At 44.0% G+C, this 21,337-nt stretch overlaps 1 protein-coding gene across 1 annotated transcript in view; it reads left to right on the forward strand.

Annotated features, from left to right (window-relative positions):
- dnah3 (dynein axonemal heavy chain 3) overlaps positions 1 to 21,052 on the forward strand; it is a 31,704-nt gene extending 10,652 nt beyond the window's left edge. The window contains exons 22-62 of the mRNA XM_034124947.1: positions 667 to 846; positions 941 to 1,077; positions 1,242 to 1,443; positions 1,588 to 1,680; positions 2,469 to 2,579; positions 4,746 to 4,860; positions 4,948 to 5,146; positions 5,294 to 5,402; positions 5,486 to 5,599; positions 6,288 to 6,464; positions 6,571 to 6,662; positions 6,762 to 6,981; positions 7,084 to 7,218; positions 7,313 to 7,424; positions 7,554 to 7,795; positions 8,412 to 8,512; positions 8,626 to 8,731; positions 9,511 to 9,640; positions 9,728 to 9,961; positions 10,045 to 10,148; positions 10,233 to 10,527; positions 10,624 to 10,803; positions 10,882 to 11,005; positions 11,097 to 11,253; positions 11,338 to 11,481; positions 11,846 to 12,512; positions 13,609 to 13,774; positions 13,887 to 14,103; positions 14,179 to 14,361; positions 14,512 to 14,710; positions 14,827 to 15,340; positions 15,436 to 17,063; positions 17,204 to 17,429; positions 17,509 to 17,753; positions 17,955 to 18,071; positions 18,894 to 19,051; positions 19,351 to 19,518; positions 19,648 to 19,790; positions 19,915 to 20,119; positions 20,381 to 20,518; positions 20,626 to 21,052. Of these exons, the coding sequence (XP_033980838.1) occupies positions 667 to 846; positions 941 to 1,077; positions 1,242 to 1,443; positions 1,588 to 1,680; positions 2,469 to 2,579; positions 4,746 to 4,860; positions 4,948 to 5,146; positions 5,294 to 5,402; positions 5,486 to 5,599; positions 6,288 to 6,464; positions 6,571 to 6,662; positions 6,762 to 6,981; positions 7,084 to 7,218; positions 7,313 to 7,424; positions 7,554 to 7,795; positions 8,412 to 8,512; positions 8,626 to 8,731; positions 9,511 to 9,640; positions 9,728 to 9,961; positions 10,045 to 10,148; positions 10,233 to 10,527; positions 10,624 to 10,803; positions 10,882 to 11,005; positions 11,097 to 11,253; positions 11,338 to 11,481; positions 11,846 to 12,512; positions 13,609 to 13,774; positions 13,887 to 14,103; positions 14,179 to 14,361; positions 14,512 to 14,710; positions 14,827 to 15,340; positions 15,436 to 17,063; positions 17,204 to 17,429; positions 17,509 to 17,753; positions 17,955 to 18,071; positions 18,894 to 19,051; positions 19,351 to 19,518; positions 19,648 to 19,790; positions 19,915 to 20,119; positions 20,381 to 20,518; positions 20,626 to 20,979 (9,141 nt within the window). The 3' untranslated portion in view covers positions 20,980 to 21,052. The remainder of the gene's footprint in view (positions 1 to 666; positions 847 to 940; positions 1,078 to 1,241; positions 1,444 to 1,587; positions 1,681 to 2,468; positions 2,580 to 4,745; positions 4,861 to 4,947; positions 5,147 to 5,293; positions 5,403 to 5,485; positions 5,600 to 6,287; positions 6,465 to 6,570; positions 6,663 to 6,761; positions 6,982 to 7,083; positions 7,219 to 7,312; positions 7,425 to 7,553; positions 7,796 to 8,411; positions 8,513 to 8,625; positions 8,732 to 9,510; positions 9,641 to 9,727; positions 9,962 to 10,044; positions 10,149 to 10,232; positions 10,528 to 10,623; positions 10,804 to 10,881; positions 11,006 to 11,096; positions 11,254 to 11,337; positions 11,482 to 11,845; positions 12,513 to 13,608; positions 13,775 to 13,886; positions 14,104 to 14,178; positions 14,362 to 14,511; positions 14,711 to 14,826; positions 15,341 to 15,435; positions 17,064 to 17,203; positions 17,430 to 17,508; positions 17,754 to 17,954; positions 18,072 to 18,893; positions 19,052 to 19,350; positions 19,519 to 19,647; positions 19,791 to 19,914; positions 20,120 to 20,380; positions 20,519 to 20,625) is intronic.
- The last annotated feature ends 285 nt before the right edge of the window (positions 21,053 to 21,337 follow it).

A 21,337-nucleotide genomic window follows, 5' to 3' on the forward strand; every position in this document is an offset into this window, starting at 1 on the left:
TTCTGATGAGTCCACCACTGTTACAGCGGAACATCAGTGATTATGTGTTACAATGGCGTTAGCAACCAGAAAATGACACCAGTAATGACAAACATATTAGAATGCTGCGTGGGGTCTGGGTGCCGTGTTGGAGGGACGTTGCAGGGCTCGCTGCTGAGCGGACAGTGTGAGCTGGCTTACTGGTGTCGCTTCCTGGTTGCTGCGTGGGGTCTGCGAGACAGCGAGACACAGCAAAACCCAGCCCGAACTCAGCCCGAGCACACACCCGCAGCCTGGCTGTGAGTCTGTGTGTGTGCTCAGACCGAGCCCAGGCCAAGCCCAGGCCGTGCCTCGCCGTGTCCCGCTGTCTCAGGCTGAGAAATCCGCGGAGCTGCAGCTGAGAAAAATAAGGTTGAGTGTGTGTGTGTGTGTGTGCCGTTACGTCACTATACCCAATACATCACTATACCCAAGAAGAAAACAATTGAGTTTTACACGCCACAGGGTGTACTTTGAGGGTTTGTGACTCTGCAGACCGTTTACATGCAGAAAAAGCTACATAACACTCAAGGGGATGGGTAATAACCGGAAAAGCATGACATGGGACCTTTAATTTATTTGGTATGATGATGCTTTTTGTTGGATTGATTAGCATTTTGTAAACTCTAATTTACGTTTCCTACCTAGCAATGGGAGGACAAGCTGCTGAGTATGCAGGACATCTTGGACTCCATGCTGAAGTGTCAGTCCACTTGGCTCTACCTTGAACCCATCTTCAGCTCAGAGGACATCATCGCCCAGATGCCCGAGGAGGGACGCAAGTTTGCCATTGTGGACGGCTACTGGAAGGACATCATCGCTGAGGCGGTAAGATCCTCTTGAAACACAACCTATTTTTTAAATTCTCGGCAACTGAGTCTCATGCACTTATCTTTGCTTCTGTGTGATTTATTTTGTCCAGGTTAAGGATACTCATGTGCTGGTGGCTACAGCTCAGCCCAACATGCTGCAACGGCTGCAGGAATCCAATGTGTTTCTAGATGACATCCAAAAAGGCCTCAATACCTATCTGGAAATGAAGAGGCTCTATTTCCCAAGGTTTTGACCACTAGTATACTCCCAAAAATGAAACAATTTAGTAGCATAGAAACACACACACAATTGTCTTAGTGTTTATTAAGCTATTTCCGTTTCCCCGATATAACAGAACATATATAAAGACACAAGATTTGTTTTCCTCTACATCTTCATCATATTCCCAGGTTCTTCTTCCTATCTAACGACGAGCTGCTGGAGATCCTGTCCCAGACCAAAGACCCGCTGTGTGTGCAGCCTCACCTGAAGAAGTGCTTTGAGGGCATCGCCAAGCTGGAGTTCACTGCGGACATGGCGATCGTTGGCATGATCAGCTCTGAGAAGGAGACTGTGACCTTTACAGAAAAGATGTACCCAGCTCAAGCCAAGGTATAGAGACAGGCAGAATTAATACATCAAATGTCAGCAGTCATTTGTTTTTCATAAATTGATCTCTAGGTATCATATCTAGTTCTTGAAAAAAATGTCTTTGTTCGACATGACATAGTGGATGTATGTGTTGTGTGTTTTTAGGGTATGGTAGAGAAGTGGCTCCTGCAGGTGGAGAAATTAATGCTCAAGAGTGTTCGACATGTCATCCATCAAGGAGTGATGCAGTATACAGAGGTATTTTGAATATATCTTTGTTTATCAATCTGTGATGCGCTTGACTGACAGTCCTGGCCTTCAACCCCCTCCATTAACCACATCACTCCTGTTCTTCAGCAACTTCACTGCCTCCCAGTCAAATCCCGTATAGTTTTTAAGATTCTGCTCCTCGCCTTTAAGGCCATCAATAACCTCACTCCTCTGTACCTCTCCGACCTCCTGCACATCAACACACCCATCCGCACTCTCAGGTCTTCTGCTTCCCTCCACTTCACTGCACTCCCCTTCTGTTTAACCACCATGGGGTCTAGAGCCTTCAGCCGCTCTGCACCCCGCCTCTGGAACTCTCTCCCACCTGACATCCGCAACACTGACTCTCTCCCCATTTTCAAATCACGTCTCAAAACACATCTCTTCACACTCGCATATCCACCCCGATCATTATCCATCACACATCCTCTGTTTTATTTATTTGATTGATTTATATACTGCATTGTCTTGTTTATGTTTCTTATGCTGGTGTTATGTATTGTGTATCTCGTTTTGTATGTGTTTGTACGGCGACCTTGAGAGCCTTGAAAGGCGCCTATATAAAATAAATGAATTATTATTTATTATTATTATTATTTTATAAAACCTTCCATCAGTACTAGAGCTGTATTAAAATGGGGAGTTATAAATGCCAGCGAAAGGAACTTGCAAAACATAACTATTCATCTGATTTTTTTTATCATTCATTTTCTTGGGTAGAAGCAGTTTAAAAACATGCAAACCTTGTTGTAACATTTAATCTTGTTTTTCTGTAGCTGCCCAGGAAGAAGTGGGTGTTGCAGTGGCCTGGCCAAGTTGTCATTTGTGCCTCCTCCATCTTTTGGACTACTGAAGTATCTGAAGCCATCCAGAACAACTCACTGCCTGTCAGTACATCTCTCACTAACTGCCACTTATTACATGATTATCCTCATCAACAGCAATTGTTAGTTCAGGAACTATTTACTCATGCCCTAGCCACACGGAGACGAAATGGGTCGTATCCGCTACAGTTCTCTATCATATAGACCAGGGGTCGGCAACCCTTGGCACGCGTGCCACCAATGGCACGCGGCACCGTAACCAGTGGCACACTAGGAATAAGTGGAATAAGTGTACAAAATATTTATTTTATTTTCGGATCCTGAACGAGACCGCCGCCAGAGCGCGTCTCCCCGTTACCTGCAGAAGGAAGCCATGCGCGCAACGCAGCCCCACTCAAAAAGGCCGATCGCGAGACGTAACATACATGACACTTTTCTCTGTGTGCGGCAAAACAAGCTCGCCAAAATCGCTTCACCAGTCTGGCAGTATTTTAAGGTGTCCGAAAAAGACAATAAAATAGCGGTATGCAACGTGTGTGAAGCAGAAATCCTGCAGCTCCACCCGCTGTGACGGACCGGTGAGCGGAGCAGAACACACAAGAGTTAGACCTAACACACTTAGCTATTTGATCTACTTTTGGAACTAGTTATAAATATATTTATTCTTCACTGTCACTCATTACTGGATCAGTGAGCTGCATGAGATACTGACAGGCTGTCAGGAGAGAGAGAGAGGGGGAGAGAGGAAAAGAGAGCGCTTCCGCTCATTTCCCCCGTGTTATTATCCAAAGTTAATGTAAACTTGAATAATATAGGCTACTTCATTTGAATGTAACAATTATGTTGGTTGTTGTTTGTGGAAGCGCCAGTGAATGAGCCCCATTAACTGAGTTTTAAACATCACTTTTCACGAGTGTTTTCGTCGAGCTCTTCAACACCCTCTCACCCCCCCCCCCCCCCCCGTTGATAATTCACGATCGTCGGCACGCTGATACATTTTTTTTTTTAGAATGGCACTTCATATCAAAAAGGTTGCCGACCCCTGATATAGACGGTTCGGCCACACGAGGCCGACATGGAAACGCAGATAACGATAACGGGTCCCAAGGTGGGTAGATCTGCGGACGCAACGCTCTTGGGGGCCAAGCGGCTCCGTGATTGCGCCCTATACGATAATTTCCTGATAACGAAAATACTGACGGGCTGTCAGGAGAGGGGGAGGAAAGAGAGACTCCGTATATTATTCTTATATTATATAGAGTCGTTATTCATTTGTTTTAAAGCTCAATAAATAACAAAGAAGACCTTTGACCGGCACTTTTATAATTTTGTCCGGAAGATTTCAACTTTAACGGACATGTTGACCGGCGAAAACAAATTCTAATGGAAACTCTGCCGCACGGTTCCCTCGTCCCTTGGAAGAGGCGGAGAGGTGGGTGTTTTTCATCTGCTGGTGGACTACCGGGGAGATTTACAGCAGGAGCACACGCTTGCCTCGGGGAGGGAGAAAAAGAGCCAGAGCCCTGGCCCCTGCCTCTCCACACCTCTGCTGCTAAATCCACCGCGGAGAATAAACAGAAGGGCAACCATGGCAACCATGCATGCTCGTGAAGTCTTCTTCGCTGCTTTTGGTGTATTTTGTGGCAGAAGTACAGCGCCACTTACAGGCCCGGCATATGTACTACAGCGTCTCCAGCGGGTCGAGCGGTCTCGTGTGGACGGACACGTTTCTGGTGCCGATTGCGTGTGGACGGAAGACTTTTTTGATATCGAATTCGGTTCGTTTTCGTTACCGTCTCCGTGTGGCTAGGGTCTAAGAAATAAGCTCTTTTACAACAATGCCCTGAATTAACAATCATACAGGCTACATGAAATAATAACAATTAAATAACAAATCTGCCAAAAGAAATGATACGGTAAATTAAAAGGCAAGGCAAGTTTATTTATATAGCACCTTTCAACACAAGGCAATTCAAAGTGCTTTACAACAATGAAAGACAGTAAGAGCATTAAGAAATAATGCAGTGGAAACACATTATAAAATGGCATTTAAAAACAGTCATTTTCAAACAATAGAATGTAGAAATATCAAATAGAAAGAAGAAATTAAAACATTTATGCACTACAACCATATAATATAGCATAAAGAATATGAACTTTAAAGGATTTACTAACAAAACACAGACTTTATTACACTGTAGTCTAACCTGGTTTTCTTAAAACCTAAAGGCCTATGTGGAGAAGTGCAACGCTCAGATTTCTGACATTGTGGAGCTGGTGCGTGGGAAGCTGTCAGGAGGGGCGAGGATGACCCTTGGTGGTCTAACTGTTATAGATGTTCACGGTAAAGTAGCTGTTTATTTAAGGGGAATTTTAATATGCTGTCTTGATTTAATCTTGCACTAAATCTCATGCTTATTTCCTCTACTAGCTCGAGATGTTGTGGCGAAATTGGCAGAAGACGGCATCTCCTCCACAAACGACTTTGCGTGGATTTCTCAGCTGCGTTACTTCTGGGAGGATGGAGAAGTGATGCTGCGCATGATCACCACCTGTTTGAAATATGGATATGAATATCTGGGAAATTCCGGCCGTCTTGTCATTACACCGCTGACTGACCGCTGCTACAGGTATCTCACACTCTATCTCATCCCTTATCATTGGCTATGAATGGAGAGCTACAATATACAATGTCATGGTACAAATATGGCAGATTCCAAAACCTTAGATTTGAAGTTCTATCATGGTTTTGATTCAATTATTTTGTGTCTCACCAGAACTCTTATGGGGGCTTTGAAGCTGTACTTGGGGGGGGCTCCTGAGGGTCCTGCAGGAACTGGCAAGACTGAGACCACCAAAGATTTGGCAAAAGCTTTGGCTAAACAGGTACACCAAAACAGCTTTCAGTAAAATACTGACCTGCATTTAGTTTCTTTTTGCTTCTTACAACTCCCCTTTTGTGTTTCTAGTGTGTGGTGTTCAACTGCTCCGATGGTCTGGACTACAAGGCCATGAGTAAGTTCTTCAAAGGACTGGCTCAGTCCGGAGCCTGGGCCTGCTTTGATGAGTTCAATCGTATTCCGGTGAGCACAGCCTTTATTATGCAGGTCAAATGTGTGTATGTCTGCTAAATGACATGACCCAAATACTCCAAAAGTCATTGTGGATTTGGAATTAAATTTGCACACCCACCACAGTAACAAAATGTGTTTTCCTCCAACACAGAAACCTCGCTAATTTTAGATCATTTGCAACTCAGCAGGATGTAGAGTTATGCCAAGTTGATTGGATTATATTAATAGAAAACTATCCTGACAAAGAGAGTAATTGATATATTGCAACAAACACACAACACTGATGCTAGTCTTCTAAACAAAGGAGGGATAGAGAGAAATTACAGAACATTATTCCTTTTTTGTCTGCATCACATTGGCTCTATTTTTCTTTGAATAATGTGAGACATATGCACCAACATTGATTTTCCTGTACCCTCAAGGTTTTTATTTTTAATTACAAGGTTTTATTTTGAATTATTGGCAGAAGGAAAACAAGATAACCTGTATGTAACACAACTGGTTTAAATATTTAACCTGCAAATTTGTACAATTCTGAATTACAATCCATGATGATGAATATTATATATTCTTATTTCTTAGTTACGATGCAATCAAATGTTTTTTCTGCTGAAGGCAGTAACAAAAACGTATATTAATAACCAATGTGTTGACTTTAATAACCCATAATGTGTTTGTGTGTGTGTGTGTGTTACAGGTGGAGGTGCTCTCTGTGGTGGCTCAGCAGATCCTCTGCATACAACAGGCCATTGCCAAGGATCTGAAGACCTTCCTGTTTGAGGGGACAGAGCTGTCCCTCAACCCTACCTGCTCTGTGTTCATCACCATGAACCCTGGGTACGCTGGCAGGGCCGAGCTCCCTGACAACCTAAAGGTACATGTCACCGTAGCAGAGTCTTAAACATCAGCCTACAGAGAAGAATGACGGAAGAAGAAATGGGAGTAACGAAAAATATACACCTGTCAATCTTGTCTTGTAGGCTCTTTTCCGTACAGTGGCTATGATGGTGCCAGACTATGGTCTCATTGGAGAAATCTCACTATACTCTATGGGCTTCATTGAATCTCGCAGGTATGTTTTCAAAATATTTTGAGCTAGTATCTTTTTTTCTGGTCTAGTCTTTGCTCCCAGTTGAATTATTCATCAAGCATCGTACTTCTCAATCTCCAGTCTTGCAGGAAAGATCGTGGCCACCTACCGCCTGTGCTCCGAGCAGCTGTCTTCTCAACACCACTACGACTACGGTATGCGAGCTGTGAAGTCCGTGCTGACTGCAGCAGGGAATCTGAAGCTGAAGTACCCCGAGGAGAACGAGAGCGTGCTATTGCTCAGGGCGCTGATGGACGTCAACATGGCCAAGTTTCTGGCCCAGGACGTGCCACTGTTTCAGGTGAGACACTTTGCCAAATCCAATTGTAATTGCTACTGATGGTTTTTGTTCCTAAGTATGCATTTGTTAATTTCTTAATAATACTTATTGTGCTGCCAACAGGGTATCATCTCTGATTTATTCCCTGGCGTGGTCCTTCCAAAACCAGACTATGATCTCCTCCTCAAGGCTCTTAACGACAACATCGCTAAGCTCAACCTGCAGTCTGTCCCATGGTTCATTGGCAAAATCATCCAGGTACCAAGGAGGAGAATCGCTTTGAAATACTTAAGACTCTTTATATTTGTTTTGCCTGTTGTTATACTCAGAATGTATGATTGTGTGTTTGTAGGTGTATGAGATGATGTTGGTACGCCATGGTTTCATGATAGTAGGAGACCCTCTGGGAGGAAAGACTTGTGCATATAAAGTTCTTGCTGCTGCCCTTGGAGACCTTTTTAAAGGTACTGTATGTTTCTCAGTCTCTAGATGTTTTTTAAAATCATATTTAGAAAACCATTGGAAAAGAAAGGATATTTTTCCAGTTTCTGGATTATTTGCAAGACTTTTTTCTCTCCCATTCTACTTTTCAGCCCAACTGATGGAGGAGTTTGCAGTGCATTATAGCATCATCAACCCCAAGGCCGTCACTATGGGCCAGCTGTATGGCTACTTTGATCCAGTCAGTCACGAGTGGTCTGATGGTGTGCTAGCAACCACCTACAGAGATCAGGCCATCTCCACCTCCGAAGATCGACAGTGGATCATCTTTGATGGGCCCATCGATGCTGTCTGGATTGAGAACATGAATACTGTGCTGGATGACAACAAGAAGGTACATACTTTCCACTAGTACTCAATTCTTTCCTCACTGTTGGAGCCATAATGCATGTGTCTTTGTTTGTATTTTATCTGCACGTTTAATTAATGATGCAGTTCCAACTTTCTACACAAGATGGAGTATTCACTTGTGTGTGTGTATAAATGTAATCACTGGGTGATCAGGTGCAGGTATTTTGGGACGGAAGCAAACAGTTTTCGACCGTGTCGGCAGAAGCCGTGTCAATATGAGCTGTGTGTGTTAAACCTGTTTGTATTCAGCGTGACTGAAGTGCATATATTGGTATCTGAATGGTAACAGAAAGGCTATATGGACAACAACATAAAAGGATCGATGGATTGAAAGATATACACTCGTATGGACATTGTTTTGTCATCTGGAACACGCGTCCGAACTTAGTTCTCCCGTTCCCATCCCTCAGTGGCTTAAGTATGGATAAAGTTAAAAGCCACTACACTCACTTTGGTATTTTTCTTACGGTTTCCTTTTCTGTATATTAAAACAGTTTTATACCAAGAACTGCTGGCCAGATTTATTGAAGTGTGTTGGTATATATATGGGATATTTACAGCCTTTATATAATATTCATCTGTTTTGTTCACTCTGCTAGCTTTGTTTGATGAGTGGTGAGATCATCCAGATGAGCAGCAAGATGAGTCTGATCTTTGAAACTGCTGACCTGGAGCAAGCCTCTCCGGCTACCGTCAGTAGGTAAGCAACACGGACAGAAGCTGAACCAGCACCTGCAGTGTATCTACTGTAAATAAAGAGAGCCCACATGTTGAATCTGATCTGTGATTTGAAATGTTACCATCGGTCTGAAGGTGTGGGATGATCTACATGGAGCCTCATCAGATGGGCTGGACTCCTCTCAGAGATTCCTACATGAACACACTGCCTGAGAGCCTGAGCACTGAACACAGAACACTGGTGAGATTACAGTCAGGCATGTCTTAGTTGACTCTAGGCGCTTTCACACCGCAGTACTTTTCCCACAAAGGTTCATCAGAACTTAGTTCATCAGAACTCTTTAGTTCTGATGAACTAAGTACAGATCGCGTTCACACCGGAATAAGTCCCTGGGGGAGGATTAGGCAAATGAAGCCGCTGACGTCACTTCTTCTTCTTCTGCTTTGGGTTTACTGGCAGGCCGCAAACAACTTTACGGCGTATACTGCCGCCCGAAGTCCCCGGCCGGAAGTCCCCGGAGTTAGGGAGTCCCAGCAGCTTCTACTGAAGCCTTCCGAGTAAATCGCCAGCACGCCGACACCTCCTCATCTCCACCGCTCCCATGTTTTCTTTTGTGTTGCCATACGTTAGCCTCTCTGCGTTTCTGCGCTGGGCTAATGCTAATAATGCTAATGCGAGGATAATAAAATGGCGGCTTCACAACACTTTTTGGGAGTTTTACGGGGCGTGGTTTGCATTCCGCACAGCCAATCAGACATAGGAACCTTTTTCTCCCACGAAAGTACCTGCTCTCTAGCAGGGACGGAAAACTGACGGAAAAGGGGGTAAAAAGGTTCTCATGAACTAATTTTAGGTCCGGCTCTTTTTGGTGTGAACGCGACATTTCGGAACTATATCGGAACTAAAGTGGGAAAAGTACTGTGGTGTGAACGCGCCTAATGTTGCTCAGATATAATAACCTTCATGTACTTGACAAATAATGTGTTGTATGACTACTGCTTTTATCTTTTTCCCCGCAGATCGTGGACCTGTTTGATTGGCTAGTTCAGCCATGTCTGAACTTTATAGAAAGGGAGTGTCGCTTTGTGGTTCAAACATCTTTCATTCACCTGGCCTACAGTCTAATGAAGTTGTACACCTGCCTGATGGGTTAGAAATAATCAAAAATAAATTAGTCATTTTTACTGTACAAAGTCTTTTGTCAGTGTGTGTGTTAACTTTCCTTTCTATACCCAGATGAAATTGCTGCGTCAGGACCCGATGGCACCCCGATGACCAGCCAGCAGATAACCATGTGGCTGATGGGTCTGTTCCTATTCGCTCTTGTATGGACGGTGGGTGGGACCATCTCGGGGGACAGTCGAAACAAATTCAGCGTCTTCTACCGCAATCTGATCATGGGCCTGAACGAAAAGCACCCTAAGCCAAAGAGTATCCCACTCAAGAAGAACGACATCTTCCCTGAGAGAGGTGACTAAATCTATTAACGTATACAGTTAGTATAGTAAACCAATTATTGCCTTTTTAACATTTGAAATGCTATTGTTTTGCAGGCACTGTCTATGACTTCTTCTTTCATAAGGAAGGACAAGGACAGTGGAAAACATGGACTGATTCAATCACAAAGGAAGAAAACATCATTCCCGTTTCAGCCAATGTGAGTGTGTTTATGCTACAGAGGTGGCCCCTACTAAACAGCCTCGATAAATGAGTTCACTTAAACTCTGCTTATGTTCACCAGGTGTCCGACCTCATCATCCCTACCATGGAGACGGCACGTCAGCTGTTTTTCCTGCGCACCTACCTGGCACATGAAATACCCATGCTGTTTGTTGGGCCCACTGGCACTGGAAAATCTGTCATCAACAAGAGCTTCCTGGTAAAGCTGCCCAAAGAGCAGTACACACCAAACTGTATCAACTTCTCAGCCCGAACCTCAGCCAATCAGACCCAAGACATCATCATGGCCAAGCTGGACCGGAGAAGGAAGGGCGTGTTCGGACCTCCTGTGGGGAAGAAGTGTATCATCTATGTTGGTAAATACGGATGCACAAATAGCTAAAAGTGGATCATCAAGTTTTGATATGTATTTACTTTTCATATACAATTTGAAAATGATCTTTTCTACATAGATGATCTGAACATGCCTACTAAAGAAATCTACGGTGCCCAACCCCCCATCGAGCTGTTAAGGCAGTGGGTTGACCATCGTCACTGGTATGACAAGAAGGACACCTCCAGGCTAAACATAGTGGACGTGCTGTTTATGTCTGCAATGGGACCTCCTGGTGGTGGGAAAAATGACATTTCAGGTAATTAAAAAATGTTTTAATTCTTCATTTCATTAAAGGAAGCAGCAGATGAAATTGACAAATTGTTTGAAATGCTAGGCCGCCTCACCCGCCACTTGAACGTCATCTCAATTGATTCCTTTGATGATGAAACACTGACCAAGATCTTCACCTCCATTACTGACTGGCACTTCAGCAAAGGCTTTGATGCTTCTTTCTGCAGGTAACTTTTCAAATATGTATAAGAAAGTTAAACAGAATTATAGCAATGATGGTTGTCAGATATACATACTTTGTCTTGTATTATGTCAAAGGCTAGGCAAGATCATGGTCCAGGCCACCATGGCGGTCTATAAGGACACCATGGACAGCTTCCTCCCAACACCGTCCAAGTCCCATTACATCTTCAACCTGCGGGACTTTGCTCGAGTGATACGGGGTGTGCTGCTGGCTCCACACACACACATGCAGGTAAGAGTGGACACAATAGTCAAATGTTTGAATTGATTGTTCGAAATTGCTCTATTCCTCATGTCTCTTGGCTGATTTCGACAGGATGGAGACAAACTGATCCGTCTTTGGATCCATGAAGTTTATCGTGTTTTCTATGACCGGCTCATTGACAACGAAGACAAGGAGACCTTCTTTGGCATCGTCAAAGAGAGAACATCAAACTTTTTTAAGCTGAGTGTGGAAAAGGTGCATACTTAATTATTGTGCATATTACATTTCATAAGTATGGACAAATAAGACTGCAGTTTTGTGGACAAAAAGCCCTTTGCAAAAAGATTATACTTAGTAGATTTAGAACACAATCTGTTTAAAGGGTTACTGCTGTTAACTAAATGTTATCCGACAACAACTTTTGCATCCACGTGCTAGTTCAAATGTACAAATCTAAGGATTCCCAACTCACAAAACAGCACTGCAATCTCAAACTTTGTTTTCAGATGATCAGATTCAATTAACAAACAAACTGAGAAGCTGCTGCTACTCGATGTGAGGTAATGCCTAGCGGTGTAGCTTTTGTTTATAACCCTAAATCTTTCCTTTTGTTTACTAGCTCCTGAGCCATCTTAGCCCAGATGGCAAAGTAGCAGATGAGAGCATACGCAGCTTGTTCTTCGGTGACTATGCCAAGCCTGATGCTGACATTAAGGCATATGATGAAATCACAGATATGACTGCTTTACAAGAAGTGATGGAGTTCTACCTGGATGAGTTCAACAACTGCAGCAAGGCACCAATGTCCCTTGTCATGTTCAAATTTGCCATTGAGCACATTTCCCGCATCTGCCGTGTGCTGAAACAAGACAATGGCCACCTTCTGCTCGTGGGCATCGGGGGCTCGGGGCGTCAGAGCACCACCAAGCTGGGCACCTTCATCAATGACTATGTCCTGTTCCAGATTGAGTTGACCAAGAACTACAGCATGTCCGACTGGCGTGATGACCTGAAGAAGATTATGCTTAAAGCAGGCATCGAAGGAAGGAGCCTGGTGTTCCTGTTCAACGACAGCCAAATTAAGGATGAGGCCATGTTAGAAGACATTGACATGCTGCTTAACACTGGGGATGTGCCTAACATGTTTGCTGCCGATGAACGTGCTGAAATCATTGATAAAGTGCAGGGAATCGCCCGACTAGAGGGCAAAAAGATTGATGCCACTCCGCTCTCTATGTACAACTTCTTCATTGACCGTGTGAAGGCCAACCTCCACATTGTGCTTGGTAGGCGCCTTTATGTTTCTTTATTTTTTCTTTAACCTTCTTTAACCCTTAGCTGCATAAGTGGGTCTTTTTTGACCCGGTGAGGTGGTTTTCTTGAAGTATCTTTGTAATTACATTTTTTTGTCATTTCATATTCCAGCTATTCCTCAAAAAACATGTTTTGGATATCATGCCATTCAAATTTTAAATGTAAATGTTATACATTTTAAGAAATTGTAGTTTTTGTATTACTACCCCAAGCTTCCATAAGTGGGTCAAAAATGACCCGCATGCATTTTCTATGGAATCCTATGGGAACCTTTGATTCTTATCACCTGTGGCTGTCAGGAATACATTCACTGTAGACCACACAGACGACATCACAAGTGACACCTCTCAGGAAGATTATTTTACACAGCAAGATCGGATACCTGTCAGTATAATAATAATAATAATAATAATAATAATACGTTCTATTTTTATAGGGCTTTTCAAGGACTCAAAATCGCTTTACAATATAAGGGAAGGTTAGGGTGGGGGGTATAGGACTATCAAACTTGATCAACCTGCATGGATTGATGGGGGGTGGGCTATGAGTAGACAAGAGGAGAAGATATGAGTTTTGAAAAGGGACTGGAATACTGTGAGGGTCTCAGAATAGCGGAGATCTTTGCATCAATATGTTCCAAACGTTTTTTTTCAAAATGTAAAAAAAATGTCTAAAATTATAAATAGTGACAAATTAAATATAAAATATTTCTAGTGTGAACCAAAATATTATACTAAATATTATACAAGTGATGTTTCTTAACCAAAATGACAAAAATTGCATAAAAACACATTACATGCTACTTTTTATCCAAAGCGACACTTACATACTCAATACTGTGGGCAATCCCCACAGGAGCAATTTGGGGTGAAGTGTCTTTCCCAGGGACACAACGACATGCTGACTGCAGTGGGGTTTGAACCTGTGCTCCCTTGATCCGAACACCAACGCTCTATTCACTGCGCCACACGCCTTTTTGACCCACTTATGGAAGAGTGTAGGGTCCAGTCACTCGTGCATCTAAGGGTTAAAGTGTTGGAATTAACTGGGATTCATTATATTCAACAGCTATGAGTCCTATTGGTGATGCATTTAGGAACCGTCTTAGGATGTTCCCCTCCCTCATCAACTGCTGCACTATTGACTGGTTCGTCGCATGGCCAAATGATGCACTAGAAATGGTGGCCCACAAATTCCTGGAGGATGTAGAAATGGACATGGAGATTAGACTGGAGTAAGGACATTAAAATTATGCAAAAAAGAAATAATTGCAACAGCTGTCAAACAGTATCATGGAACTCATTTGCATCCAGCAATGTATAAAATGCCTGTTTCTGTGATCTCAGGGTGGTCGAGATGTGCAAGACCTTCCAAACAAGTGTCGGAGAAATGTCTGCAAGGTACTTTTCCAGACTGAGGAGACACAACTATGTCACACCCACCTCCTACCTAGAACTCATCCTCACCTTCAAGACTCTGCTCAATGCCAAGAGGAATGAAGTGAACACCGCCATGAACCGCTACATCGTTGGTCTCGAGAAACTGGAGTTTGCTGCGTCTCAGGTGATACACCCAAACAATATTACCCTGAATGAACGACCAAATGAATGATACTGACACTTCATATCATGTCCACAGGTGTCAGTGATGCAGCTGGAGCTCACAGCCCTCCAGCCAGAACTCATCAAGACTTCAGCTGAAACCGATCAGATGATGGTTAAGATAGAGGGGGAAACCGTTGAGGTGGATGCTAAGAAAGAACTTGTGTCCGCTGATGAGAAAGTGGCTAACGACGCAGCAGCTGCAGCCCAAGCCATCAAGGTATACATGTCATTTAAGAGAAATACTCTTTGCCAGTGCAGAAATGTCCAGTTAAAATATGTTTTCCTCAAATATACAGTATCTGCCATGTGTTTTCAAAAGAGCAGTGTTGTTGTTTGGATGTTTGGACACAGATTGTTTGTCTTTCAGACAGAGTGTGAGGGGGACTTGGCAGAAGCAATGCCTGCACTTGAGGCGGCCCTGTCAGCCTTGGACACCTTGAAGCCTTCAGACATTACTGTAATAAAGTCTATGCAGAACCCACCGGGTCTAGTCAAACTAGTCATGGAGTCCATCTGCATCATGAAGGGCATCAAACCCGAGAGAAAACCAGATCCTAGTGGCTCAGGTAAGCTCGCAAGACTTCGAAAAATGGTGTCATGTCATTGAAAAAGCTCAATGTTGTATTATGAAAAACATATTAGGCTCAATATAAGATATGATAACAGAATAAATATGTTGCAGGTAAGATGGTTGAGGACTATTGGGGCCCCTCGAAGAAGCTCCTTGGAGACCTGAAGTTTCTGGAAAGCCTCAAAGCCTACGACAGAGACAACATTCCCGCCCCATACATAAAAAAAATCAGAGACAAGTTTGTAGACAACCCCGAGTTCCAGCCCTCTATCATCAAAAACGTCTCCTCGGCTTGTGAGGGTCTCTGTAAATGGGTGAGAGCGATGGAAGTGTATGAGCGAGTGGCCAAACTGGTCGCCCCCAAGAAAGAGAGGCTGAAGCTGGCCGAAGACGAGCTGGCTGTGCAGATGGAGATGTTGTCTGTGAAAAGAGCCGAGCTGAAGAAAGTGGTGGACAGACTGCAGAGCCTTAATGATAATTTGACCGCCATGATTAACAAGAAGCAAGACCTGGAGGAGAACATTGAGTCGTGCTCTCAGAAGCTGATCAGGGCGGAGAAGCTGATTGGAGGACTGGGTGGAGAGAAGGACAGGTGGACAGAGGCTGCAAGGCTTCTAGGGATTAGGTATGTTAATACAAACATGTACAGTGTATTCATATTCACAAAGTCATGACATGTGAAGTTTATTAATCTGGTTTTACTGTATTTATTTTCTGCAGATACATCAACCTGACAGGTGATGTACTCCTCTCTTCAGGAACAGTATCTTACCTAGGTGCATTTACAGTAGACTACCGTATAGAGTGCCAGGAGCAGTGGCATATCCTGTGCCAGGAGAAGAAAATCCCCTGCTCTGAGGACCTAACCCTTAGCAACACTCTTGGTAACCAGGTGTCTATCAGGGCCTGGCAGATTGCTGGACTACCAGTGGACTCCTACTCCACAGACAACGGTATCATCGTGTTTAACTCCCGTCGGTGGCCCCTGATGATTGACCCTCAAGGTCAAGCCAACAAGTGGATCAAGAACATGGAGAAGGCGAATAAACTTGCCGTCATCAAAATGTCTGATCCAAACTATGTGAGAGTCTTGGAGAACTGCATCCAGTTTGGAACCCCAGTTCTTCTGGAGAACGTGGGGGAGGAGCTTGATCCCGTACTCGAAACTGTGTTGCTGAAGCAGACCTTCAAACAACAGGGTGTGGAGTACATGAAGATTGGGGAGAATATCGTGGAATACTGTAAAGACTTTTTGTTCTACATGACCACCGGACTGAGGAACCCTCACTATCTCCCAGAGGTGGCTGTCAAAGTGTGTCTGCTCAACTTCATGATCACGCCACAGGGCCTACAGGACCAGCTTCTAGGGCTCGTAGCAGCCAAAGAGAAGCCTGAGCTGGAAGAGAAGAAGAACCAACTCATTCTGGAGAGTGCTGCCAACAACAAGCAGCTGAAGGAAATTGAGGATAAAATCTTACAAGTGCTCTCCTCTTCTGAGGGGAATATCCTGGAGGATGAGACCGCCATTAAGGTCCTGTCATCCTCCAAAATCCTCTCTGAGGAGATATCAGAGAAACAAAAAATTGCCAGTGTCACAGAGAAAGAGATCGATGACACTCGGATGGGTTACCGCCCCGTGGCTGAGCACTCATCCATTTTGTTTTTCTGTATCTCAGAATTGGCAAACATCGAGCCTATGTATCAGTACTCCCTGAGCTGGTTCATCAATCTCTACCTGTACTCCATCGCCCAGAGTTTGATGAGCGATGATTTGGCTGAAAGGATCGGCAACATCGTGGAGCACTTCACTCTCAGCATTTATAATAACGTGTGCCGCTCGCTTTTTGAGAAAGATAAGCTGCTTTTCTCCCTGCTGCTCACTGTAGGCATCATGCAGGGTAAAGGCCAGGTTGACGACCAAGTCTGGCGCTTCCTCCTAACAGGGGGCATCGCTCTAGATAACCCGTACCCCAACCCTGCCCCAGAGTGGCTGTCTGAAAAATCTTGGTCTGAAATCGTCAGGGCGTCCAAACTAGCAAACCTGGATGGTTTCTTTGAGCATGTCCAAGACAACGTGTCGAAATGGAAGAAGCTCTATGATTCAGGAAAGCCCCATAAGGACCAGTTACCTGACCGGTGGAGCGAGCTGGTGGGGATGGACAGAATGGTCGTGATCAGGTGCTTCAGGCCAGATAAGATGGTTCCAGCTGTGCAGGATTTCATTATGGATAACATGGGGCAGGCTTACATTGAACCTCCCACCTTTGACCTGGCAGGGAGTTACAAAGACTCCAACTGCTGCTCTCCTCTCATATTTGTGTTGTCACCAGGATCTGATCCAACCGCAGGTGATTAATCATAAACATGATACTTATCTTTATCTAATCAAAGTGGAATATGGAATTAAAAGCTAGAATTAAACTTGGTTCAGGGGACTTTTCTGGTTTTGCTATTGCCAAAAGTCTTAAAAATAATCTTGTTTCTTTAGGTTTGCTGAAGTTTGCTGATGACGTAGAAATGGGGGGCAGTAAGACCCAAACCATTTCTCTGGGTCAGGGACAAGGACCCATTGCAGCCGTGATGATTCTCAAAGCCATCAAAGCGGGCACCTGGGTGGTGCTGCAGAACTGCCACCTGGCCACCAGCTGGATGCCCGCTCTGGAGAGGATCTGTGAGGAAACCATCAACCCAGAGAGCACACACCCCGACTTTAGGTACGTCTCTACACAGTACCTTTTTCTCACACATGTTCATGCATTAAAATGCTAAAGAAATATATGTTCTTCTCCCCAGGTTGTGGTTAACCAGTTATCCATCCGACAAGTTCCCAGTCAGTATCCTGCAGAACGGGCTGAAGATGACCAATGAGCCTCCCAAAGGAATAAGAGCCAACCTGCTGCGCTCCTACCTCAGTCACCCCATCTCTGACCCCGCCTTCTTTGTCAGCTCCAAGAAGCAAGCCGTCTGGCAGAAGTTCCTGTTTGGTCTCACCTTCTTCCACGCTCTAGTGCAAGAGAGGAGGAACTTTGGACCACTAGGTAAGAAATGGAAACATTACATCTAGTTTAACGTTTGACCTTTGTGTGATACAATGTATTTTTTTACCCTGGATCATTTAAATGTATGGTTTTCATTTTTGGTATTTGAAACCATTTTGTAATCATTTCATATATTCCTTGTTTCATTCATCTGATTTAAATGTAAAACAATCCTGTTGCTGTTTGTCCATCTTCTCTCAGGTTGGAATATTCCCTATGAGTTTAATGAGTCTGACCTGAGGATCAGTATGAGGCAGATCCAGATGTTCCTGGATGAGTATGAGGACGTTCCACTGGAGGCCCTCACATATCTTACAGGTAAAACATCAATAGGCGCTTTCACACCGGAGTACTTTTCTCCGTACTTTTCCCGTTTAGTTCCGATAGTTCCTGGGATTTTGCGTTCACACCAAAAAGAGAACTTAGTTCATGAGAACTTTTCCTCCCTTTTTATTTCCTGCTAGAGAGGTGGTACTTTCCTGGGGAGAAAAAAGTTCCAATTTCTGATTGGCTGGGCGAATTGCAAACCACGCCCCGTAAAACTCGGAAAAGTTTTGTGAAGCCGCCATTGTATTTGCTGGCATTAGCATTATTAGCATTAGCATTAGCCCCGCGCACCAACGGAGAGAGAATAACTTATGGCAACACAAAAAAAAACATGGGAGCGGTGGAGTGATGAGGAGGTGTCGGCGTTCTTGCGATTTACTCGGAAGGCTTCAGTAGAAGCAGCTTCCCCAACTCCGGGGACTTCCGGCCGGGGACTTCGGGTGGCAGTATACGCCTGCCAGTAAACCCAAAGCAGAAGAAGAAGAAGTGACGTCAGCGGCTTCATTTGCGTAATCTTCCGTCAGGGAATTTATTCCGGTGTGAACGCGATCTGCTCTTTAGTTCCATGGGGGAACTAAGTGCTGGGAACTAAGTACGGCAAAGTACTTGGTGTGAAAGCGGCTAATGGAATATCACATAGAATTCAGTGATACAGTTGGTGGGTGTCTGTTCAGTAAATAGAAAATAGTTCCTATATGAATTCTCACAGGAAATTCTCCGGATTATCTGGATTATCTTGAGTAACCAGGTCATGATATCTTGAAGCAGACATTGGATCGGTCCATTTAATAATCCCTTTATTCCTCTTCTTAGGTGAATGCAACTATGGCGGCAGGGTGACAGATGACAAAGACCGGCGTCTGCTGATGTCGCTTCTCTCCGTCTTCTACAGTTGGGACCTGATAGAGAAGGAGTGCTACCACATGTGTGAGGGAGATCTGTATTATGTCCCAGGCCACGGCCCATATCAGGTACTGTGAGAGCTCTGCTAATTAATGCCACTGAGTAAGACATCATTTTCAGTCATGACAAGGAGTAACCATCTCACAATGCAGGCTTGTGTTTCAAATAAACACAACAGCAGCAGATCGCACTGATTACCCAGAGGAGGATTAATGGTTTTAATCATAGAGTGTTATACTAGTCTGGACTCTTACATGTTTGGCCTAGAGGGCACCGTGTGGAAGATCACTATAAGAACTGAAGCACTTTTTCAATCATCCTATCCCATAATGACATGAATGTTAAAAAACGATTTTCTCTTTCCCAGACATATGTAAACTACATTCGCGGTCTTCCGATTTGTGCCGATCCTTGTGTGTTCGGCCTTCATAGCAACGCTGACATCACGAAGGATAACCAGGAGACCAATCAGCTGCTGGATGGAGTTCTGCTGACGCTGCCCAGGCAGACAGGCGGCGGGGCCAAGTCTCCTCAGGTTTGTTTATCTGAAAGCACTCACACTTTTATTTTACACTCTTGGCTTGCACTTATTTCCCTGAGGAAACACTCCATGAAACCTCAATGTCTCATATTCACGCTCAGCGTTGTCGTCTCTCTGTTGCAGGAAGTAGTGGATGAGCTTGCAGAAGACATCCTCTCCAAGCTGCCAGAAGACTTTGACATACAAATGGTGATCGAAAAATACCCAGTCATGTACGACGAGTCCATGAATACTGTTTTGAGGCAGGAAATCATCCGCTTTAACAGGTAATAACAACTGTTAGAAAAGACAAACATGTATTACTAATAACTCATGTTTCTTAATCGTTTTGTGCGGGACACACTGATAAAACATGATTATTTGACGACATTAATCCCCCCCACTCCTTAGACTCACTCTCGTGGTGCGGGTCAGCTTGGTGAACATCCGCAAAGCTCTGAAGGGACAGATTGTTATGTCTGCCGAACTGGAGAACGTCTTCAACAGTATGATGGTGGGCAAGCTGCCCGCTCTGTGGGCGGCCGTGTCATACCCCTCCCTGAAACCAATGGGGAGCTACGTGACCGATCTGCTCACCAGGCTGCAGTTCCTACAAGTAAGAGCTTTGATTGTTATGGATCACACTGACCCTGCGCGAAGGTAAGATATGGGGAATATGACTGGCAAGAGGAATGCAGCACATATAAGAAGTCCAATAGCCTTATTGTGTACAGTCAGTGTTTGAGAATACCTTTTTTTTTTTTTTTAAACTGATCCTTGACATTTGGATTGTAGTAAAGCACCCTTGGTTTTACAGGTAGAAGATTACATTGCATTTTTATAAAACGATATGTATGCTTGATTGTTTTTTTTAAAGGATTGGATAGATGACGGCCCGCCTGCAGTCTTCTGGCTCTCTGGCTTCTACTTCACCCAGTCATTTCTAACAGGAGTGGCTCAGAATTTTGCCAGGAAGTACACCATCCCCATAGACTTCATTGGCTTCGAATTTGAGGCATGTAACCTTTTTTCTAACTTTTCTCAGTGTTTTTGTTATATTAAATTGTAATATTTGCATATAAGAATATAGGTTGGATATTAATGCTTGTGGTTGTGTTCCAGGTTACCAAAGAGGAGAACCATATGGAGGAGAAGCCAGAGGACGGGGCTTATGTTAAGGGTCTCTTCATGGAGGGAGCGCGCTGGGACAGAGAGAAGATGGTGATCGGAGAGTCCCTCCCCAAGATCCTCTTCGACTCTTTGCCCATCATCAAGCTCAGACCTGGAGATATGTCCAAGTTCCGACATGAAGACCTCTATGTCTGTCCTGTTTACAAAACCAGCGCTCGCAGAGGGACCCTGTCCACCTCAGGCCACTCCACCAACTACGTCATGTCCATCGAGCTGCCCTCTGACAAGCCTGAGAAACACTGGATTAACCGCGGGGTGGCATGCCTCTGTCAGCTGGACGACTAAGAAATAATGACTATTAAAAAAAATGTGTAAATGCCAAAGAAAGCTTATGTGTTTGTATGCCAAAGAAACATGTGGAGGGACTAAAGCTAGGTTGTAAGCACATATTTGCAACCATGACAATCAAAACTATGCATTTTTTCATAGTGAATGACAATGAAATGGTAATCATTTCTTAAAGAGGACATCATTCTCTCAGTGTGAATATTAGAGATTGGCAATTTTTTTCTTTATTTTCGTGAACGCAATACCTCAAGAACGCCTAGAGAGAATTTCTTCAAACATCCCGTTGGACTCAAAATTGAACTGATACGATTATGGGGGTCATAGATCAAGGTCACCGTGATCTTACAAAATACAT

This window comes from Trematomus bernacchii, unplaced genomic scaffold, assembly GCF_902827165.1.
Source record: "Trematomus bernacchii unplaced genomic scaffold, fTreBer1.1, whole genome shotgun sequence".
In the NCBI taxonomy this organism is placed as follows: Eukaryota; Metazoa; Chordata; class Actinopteri; order Perciformes; family Nototheniidae; genus Trematomus; species Trematomus bernacchii.